This window comes from Galeopterus variegatus, unplaced genomic scaffold (assembly GCF_000696425.1).
Source record: "Galeopterus variegatus unplaced genomic scaffold, G_variegatus-3.0.2 Scaffold4336, whole genome shotgun sequence".
Taxonomy (NCBI): Eukaryota; Metazoa; Chordata; class Mammalia; order Dermoptera; family Cynocephalidae; genus Galeopterus; species Galeopterus variegatus.
In genome coordinates, this window is record NW_007730447.1 from 35,121 (window position 1) to 43,001 (window position 7,881).

Consider the following 7,881-nt stretch of genomic DNA (forward strand, 5'->3'; position numbering starts at 1 on the left):
GGCCGCGCACTGGCGGGGGGAGGTGCGGGAGCAACACCAGGGGTTGCGATCCCGTGGCCGGTACCGGTCTGGTACGGGCGCGACACTGAGGGTTGCGATCCGTTGCCGGACACGAAAAAAGACAAAAAGAAAAAATAAATAAATAAATAAATAAATTATATCTCAATTTTTTTTAAAAAAAGTTACCAATAAATAAATAAGCTAGGGGGTGAGGGATCACCACATCTCCTTAGGCTCTTACTGTTTTCTCTCACAATGTGTTTGCCATTTTCTTGTTGTTTACTTGGCCTTGTATTAATAACCTGGAGTTCTCCTGCAGGAATCTTTTAAAACCAGCTGCTCCCTTTATGAGGTTAGTTCAGTTAAATAACATCCTTAAACTAGTCACCTAGACACTCATAAACTGCCATCTACATTTCAATGCTCTGAGAACAAACAATGGTAGAGTCCCAGCTCCTTCCACAGGACATCTCAAGGACTGGACCTAAGGGCCGGCCCGTGGCTCACTCGGGAGAGTGCGGTGCTGATAACAACAAGGCCCCGGGTTCGGATCCCATATAGGGATGGCCGGTTGGCTCACTTGGGAGAGTGTGGTGCTGACAACACCAAGTCAAGGGTTAAGATCCCCTTACCGGTCATCTTTTAGGAAAAAAAAATGATTGGACCTAACAAAGGCTTGTCTGATATATATGGAGTGATGGTCCCTGGGTCAATCCTGAATACTATTCGTAAGATTTAAATTTTGCATTAATTCTGGGGATGAAAATGAAATGTAAACAGATGCTCTAATCTTTTCTTCCTGCCCACAGTCATCTTGCAAACTCCACCTTGGAGTCCACAGACTCAGATACTCATGTTCTGAAAAAGAAGGGCGAACCTCACCTTCACAGAGACTGTTCTCAAACTCTGCGGTCCTCTGGATCACTTGGTTCACCTATTAAAACTGCAGGTCTGGACACAACTCTGAGGGCTCCTGACTCTGGCCCAAGCAATCGGGCCCAGATTTCTCATGCTTTAAGAAACACTGCTATAAAATCCTACTATGAAACTCCAAAAGTGAGAGGAGTGACTGCAATGGCCAGAGAAGATGTTCTTAGGGTGGTGGCCACATTCTAAGATTGGATGGTTGTGATGGTTCCACAACTCTGCAGATTTACTAAAAACCATTGAATTACGATAAACATGGCTCAGTTTTATGGGATATAAATTTTACCTCAATAAAGCTGTTAAAAAAAAAAAACAGGGGGAGGGGAGAGAGGGAGGAGGGAGGGAGGTGTCGGTGACGGGCCATAATAATCATATACAGTGTATATTGACAAAATAAAAAAAATAAAAAAAAAAAACATGAAAAAGCCTTCATAGGTCTCATCACAAAAGTATTCATGTGCTTCCTGCAGGATATTTAGATGTCATGAGAGAAAGACGTACATGGCCTCGCTGGGGTGAACTTGTACTGGAATTCTGAGCTCACGCCAGCCTAAGACCTAACCCTACAACATTAGCTATTTTAGACCCACCACCAGAATGGGCAAATCAATTTATGAGCTTCCACAAAGGAAAGAGTCTGAGGTGGAGTTCATGGTCAGAAATGTTGTTTTCTGACTTTTAACACTTTACAAGGAGTGGTATCGGTGCTAAATCAAAAATGACCCATAAAAGCTGAAATATGCAAATATCCTGGCAGGATGGCTTCTGCAAATACCACAAGCTCTTAAAAATACCACCAAAATGGGCGAGGGTGTGTATCTGGCCAGGGGCACACACCACCGCCTATGAAACTGTCTATATAACTGTCAACACGTGTTTGAGAGGGAAGCAGATACGTAGCCGGGTGTTGATAAGCACCACAGGCCAAACAACAAACCCCCTCAGAAGGAGCTGGGTTGGTGGCTCAGAGGGAAGAGCCTGTACAGGACACTAAAGGCCGGGAGGCAGCGCGTGCTGAGAAGAGAAGGGTATTGGGAATTATATCTCAATTCAGCTGTTAAAAAATGCAAGTGAATTGCTCCGGGTATGGAAACAGAGGGCTTTACCTGGGTGTAAATGCTAAAAATGTGGCTCTGTACTTCGTCCATTGAGTCGAGGCCATAGGCCACTGTTCCCAAGTGCAGCCGTTTGAAAACCATCTCATTCTGGGTAAGAGTTCCTGAAACACAGGACAAATGAGTAATTGTGCCTGCATCCCAGGGCATTATTACCATTAACAGTAACGACAGCTGCTGCTTTCTGAGAGTTCACTATACGTCACACACAGGCTTCAGTACTGCCCCGCTGGAGTAGGATCCGTGGTATTTTGTCTGCCTAGAATCCCATTCCCCTTGAAAATGGCATCCTAAACTTCCATGGGGAAATTACCATGCCATTCCCTGGGGTGACCCAGGAGGACTCTCAGTCAGGGTGCCTGACACGTTCCATTGGCCAAGAGGGTGACACATGACATACTAGGCCAATCAGATTCTATCTTGAAGGAACCTGAACCTTGAGCAGAAAGATACACAGATGGAAGATGAATAGAGTCCAGCCACCCCAACAGCAGAGCCTTACAGAGACCATTCCGGGGGTCCTGAGGCTGACATGTCCACAACTTTCCTGGTTCCTCTCCTTCCTGAAACCTCCCGTTTCTCTGATTTGGTGAGCCACCCAGGATCTCTGCAACGGCTTCCCTTCCATGCCATGGCTACTAAATGGTAGAGATGAAGCTTCAAGCCAGACTCCCCAACTCCCCGATCTTTGCTCTTTGCCATTATGATAACCTCATAGCTGGACAGACACTAAACTGTGGAGCAGTATCAGGTGTTGTTGTGAGACCAGGGCTCAAAGCCAGACTGCCTGAGTTCAACCCTGTTTCAGCCACTATATGCTGTGACACGTCACTTAACCTCTCTGTGCCACATGTTAAAGAAGGAAACACAACTTAACTCACAAGGTTAGGGTGGGGACTAACCGGGTAAACTGCATATTAACACCCAAGAACAGTGCTTTGCACACAGTCCTATGTAAGGGTTCGCTATAATCACCACTGTCATCAACAAGTAATCAATCTCTGCCAAAAGGTGAAGAGAATAAAATAGCAGCATTCATGCATCTCTCCTACGTCCAGAGAGAGAATCCAAGATTTTGGTCAAAGCTCTCGTGCACCTTCCTTCACCTGGAATCCCACACAGGCCCAGGAAGCAGCTCACCTGTCTTGTCTGTGAGTAAGTAAGAAATCCTGCCCAGCTGCTCAGGAATCGTGCTGGAGCGGACCACGGTGCCAGGGATCTTTGAATCTCTCCGAATCACCCAGCTGTACACAATCTTGCCCATGTCCAGGTTCACGCGCAAACTAGTCAGAAAACCAGAGCACACAGATTAGCAGGACAGGTGTGAGGCTCCTGGTATCTTTCTGTGAATGACAGGGACTCTAAATACGTTTGTGCCATAACATCTGGACTCACAACCTACAGAAGTGCACTGCTGGGGCTGAATCCACAGATTTAACAAGAATTAACCCATCATCAAATAATGCACTAAACAAATCATTATTTTCATGAATTGATTCCGTTATGGACCAAAGTCAATTAAAATACAGAAAGGGCAGCTGTTTCAATCTTACTTTTTTTTTTTTAAATTACTGGTCACCTAAGCTAATGTATTTTTCATGCTCTATTCCTTTTTTAAATTGTGGTAACATATACATAAATTTTACCACTTTAATCATTGTAAGTGTACAGTTCAGTGGTGTTAAGTACATTCACACTGCAGTGCAACCATCACCACCATCCCCCTCCAGAACTTTTTCATCTTCCCAAAATGAAACTCCATACCCATTACACAATCCCATCGCCACCCCACCCCTTAGTCCCCTGGGGAGCTCCATCCTACTTATGTCTCTATGAATCTGGCTACTCTAGGTACCTCACATAAGTGGAAGTGTACACTACCTGTCCTTTTGTGTCCGGCTTATTTCATAATGAGCATAATGTTCTAAAGGTTCATTCACATTAGTGTATATGCCAGAATTCCCTTCCTTTGTATGGCTAAACAATATTCCACCGTATGTGCTATATTCATTTTTTAAATATTATTTTGTTGCAAAGAATAAAGAGAAATCTTCAAATTGACTCATAATCCTGTAAACTAATCAAATTGCTTGCCATTTTACTGGCTAGCCCTAGGCCATATGAAGATTCAATCCACTAATTTTTAACCATGTTACAGACAGAACTTTAAAGTCTACAAATTTCACCCAGCAGCACACCATAATAAACATGTTTTGCTAGCAATCGGGTAGATTTATTTATTCTCGGAAACCATCATCCCGAGCACGTTGGTTAGGGTACAATCCCCATGTGTAAGTCACGCTCTCATGCCAAAAACTACAATCTCTGTCCTCAGAAAAAAGACAAATTCTAACCAGGATGATATAAATATGCAAAACAGCAAGACAATATATAAGATAATATATATCAAATATAAGAGAGAATACAGCACTGAAAGTTTCAGGAAAAAAGATATTTTGTTTAGTAAATATTTACTGATTACTATGGGGAAAAAGTAGAAACAAGTATTCAACAATATGGGAAAAAACAGATTGCTATATCTAGAATATATAACAGAACATCTCTAAAAAATGACGGGGAAACTGGCTGGTTGGCTCAGTCAGTTAGAGCATCGTGTTACAACACCAAAGTCAAGGTTTCGGATCCCCTTTCCGGCCAGCCACAAAACAATAAAGAAAGAAAATAAAAAGTGATGGGGTACATTTGATGTGAAAAGTTATTTACAACATATTGCTCTAATTTTTTTTTAAAAAGGCAGATTTTATGTAGAACAAAATCTCCTTTTTTTAAAATAGAAAGCAGTCTAGAAAAAAGATATATCACAAATTATTAACCATGATTTTTGTTTGGTCATGAGATTAGAGGTGATTTTTATTTTCTTCTTTTACTAATGTGGATCTTCATTTATTTTCTACTATGAAAATCCACTACTTACATCATTTTTAAAAACCATTTATTCAGCTTCCAAATTAGGTATGCAAATGACTGGCATGCACCACCAAGCTTCCATTGCTATCTATGGCAGACAGTGCTAATCAATGACAATATTATTTCTTTTTGTGCCTAGACTCAGACTCAGAATCCTTCTCAACACAGCATTCCCAACAGCCACTACCAACTGTACAGGACGGGCAGGTAAGATGAACCCTAAACAGCATCCGTAGCATAGACTGGTCAAGGCAAGGAAAGATGTTTTGAGTGGAGAGTGATTCAAGAAAGGATACTTTATGGAAGAACGTGCCCTTCCAATGCTATAGCCACAGAGCATGGTTCATACTCCTGACCCTGCTGGTTCCTGGTCACCACTCTACAAAGACACAAGCTCCTTCTGAAAACCACAACCATGATCTCTGAATGAATAAAGAAATCATCACAGCTCCCAAATACAAACTCAACCCCTGCTTACCTGATGGGAATGATGTTGGAAAACAGGAGGAGGAAGCGGATGATCTGCAGGTACCAACGACCCGCGAAGTGCTGAAGGGCAACCATGACCAGCGAGACCACCACCAAAGCGCCAAAGAGGATCTTGGTGAGGCAGTTCACTTCCAGGTCAAAGAGGCCAATCTGTGGCACCAAGCACAAGGGGCAGCTTGAGACTACTGGGTACAGCCCACAGCCTACCTGGCAAGCTGGTCCTTCACCCATGAACACCTCCACCCTAGGTGAGACAATGGAATCCACCGATCCTCCTGTCTCTGGTCTGAGAAGACTAGGCACTGTAGGCTGGAGTTCAGATCAGACATTGAAGGGACCTCAAGGAATTCTGATTTCCAAGTTTCTTGGTAACTTAAGAAGATTTAGACTTAAAAACACATGAGCAATTTTCTGCTGCGGCGGGTTGCACTGTGTGCTGCCTAGCCCCTAGCACCCTACACTGTGGCCCCATAAAATGACTCAGCTCCTACACTCTCACCATGGTGTCACACACTAATTCACCACTGCCAAAAGTTGGGGGCACATACCACTGGTGGCACCTGATTTTTAGGTGCTGTATTAACGAATATTGTTATCTTAATAATTATATATTTATTGTCACATGTAGTACAAAAAAATGTAACTAGCACATCAAATCCATAATGCCACAGAAATACAGCCCAGGATAGGGCTAAAGCATCAAATAAATGACGTTATTGTTGTAATGATGGTTGTGACAGTGTGGCCAATAGAACAAAGTTTGGGAAACAGTATTCCTTCATGCTACTGACAAAGGACATCATTCTGCAATGTTCCAACCCTTAAAAATTGAGGAGGTAGGGCTGGGAGGGAGGGTCTTGATGGGAAACGAGCGATGATGGGGGCATCAGACCACAGCTACAACCCCACAGCCAGGCCCCAGCCCATCACTCAACATGGGTTTGGGTCCTGCGGGCCAGTCCCTCCTGCTGCACGGCCTGGGCAGAGCATGCCTTGCCTGTAAGGTGAGGAAGGGTGCCAAAGCACCTGCACTCCAGGGCTGCTGCGAGCATCAGGTAAGACACAGGTGAAGGATATAACACCACCTGGCAAGTAGCACGCACTCGGTCGTTTGTTCTAACGTTTGAAAAAGCTTTTAAAGTTTCATGTATTCATGTACACGTGAGTACAAATTTACATATTGTACTATGTATGTGTGTATATGTATATGTGTGTGTGTATACACACATGAGGGCACTTCGAAAAAGTCATGGAAAGACTCATTATTTTTTAGCTCCTTTTTTCCACAAACTTTGTGAAGTACCCTTGTATATGCATGAAAAGATAGTATGTTTGTATAAATGAAATACCACTGTTCGGGGTTTCTGTTCTAAATCTAGTTGCTGACCGCACCAACATGGGTCATCAATAGACATGGGATCAACACATCCCACGACCTCTTACACACCTTACTTCGGGGATTTGAGGTATTCATGACGCTCCGGAGTTCTCTGCCGGTATAGAGAACGACACCCACCACAGTACCTGAAATGAGAAAACAAAACCCAAAGAAATATAGAGACTTACAAAGAAATATTAAGTAGGGCTTGCAAGTAGAAGAGTCTGGCCTGCTTGAGAGAGTGTTTGCTAAATCCAACAGCCACACCAGAATGTCAGAAATTCTACATTGGGGCCAATGATCTATGGCTACGCTGACCAGCAGGACAGACACAAGCCACATGCAACTATTTAAGTTCCATTAAAATTAAATACAGTTCCCCACTCTTACTAGTCACATTTGAAGTATTCAATAGCTACACAGGCTACTGACTGCCTCAGGGGACAGCGAAGATATAGGGCATCCGGTCTATGGGGTCCAGCAGGCTCTACTAGCAGGAGAGTCGGGGGAAAAGTGGTTTGTCCTTTGCACCCCTGGCTTTAGAGGCTTCCAGCAGTGCCCAGAACATTCCTATCTTCATAAACTATTATGGAAACTTCTAAATACACCCTTCTTTTTAGAGCACATTCTTCCTAGTGAGTCTGATTCCTTTCAGATTCTGTGCCTAACTTGACCAGATGACACCCCTTTATTGAAAGCTTCCCCACCCTCTCCCATCCTCCAGGCACAATAAGGAAAGGCATCAATTCTTCTAAAAATAAACAATTTACAGAAGAAATACAAACGGCCAGTTAACATTAGAAAAGATGCTCAATACAGTGAATAATCAAAGAAATGCAAAATAAAAGTCTATCCGCATTAGATTGGCAAAAAGTCAGAGGACTGACAACATCCATTGTTAGCCACGAGGCAGGGAAATGGGTCTTATCACACACTCCACTGGCTGAAATGTATATTGGTACAATCTATTTGGGGGAAAATTCGGCAATATCTATCAAAAATGTGCCTGTCTCTACTTTTCAGTGTATGCCAAGAAAACGTTCA

The 7,881-nt window shown here is 43.2% G+C and overlaps 1 protein-coding gene across 1 annotated transcript in view; it reads right to left on the reverse strand.

Moving 5' to 3' along the window:
• Positions 1 to 7,881, reverse strand: part of ATP9A (ATPase, class II, type 9A) — a gene marked incomplete at its 3' end in the record, with an annotated part of 91,795 nt that overhangs the window by 33,914 nt on the left and 50,000 nt on the right. The window contains exons 12-13 of the mRNA XM_008587338.1: positions 3,183 to 3,325; positions 2,034 to 2,146 (exon numbers count right to left, since the gene is read on the reverse strand). Of these exons, the coding sequence (XP_008585560.1) occupies positions 2,034 to 2,146; positions 3,183 to 3,325 (256 nt within the window). The remainder of the gene's footprint in view (positions 1 to 2,033; positions 2,147 to 3,182; positions 3,326 to 7,881) is intronic.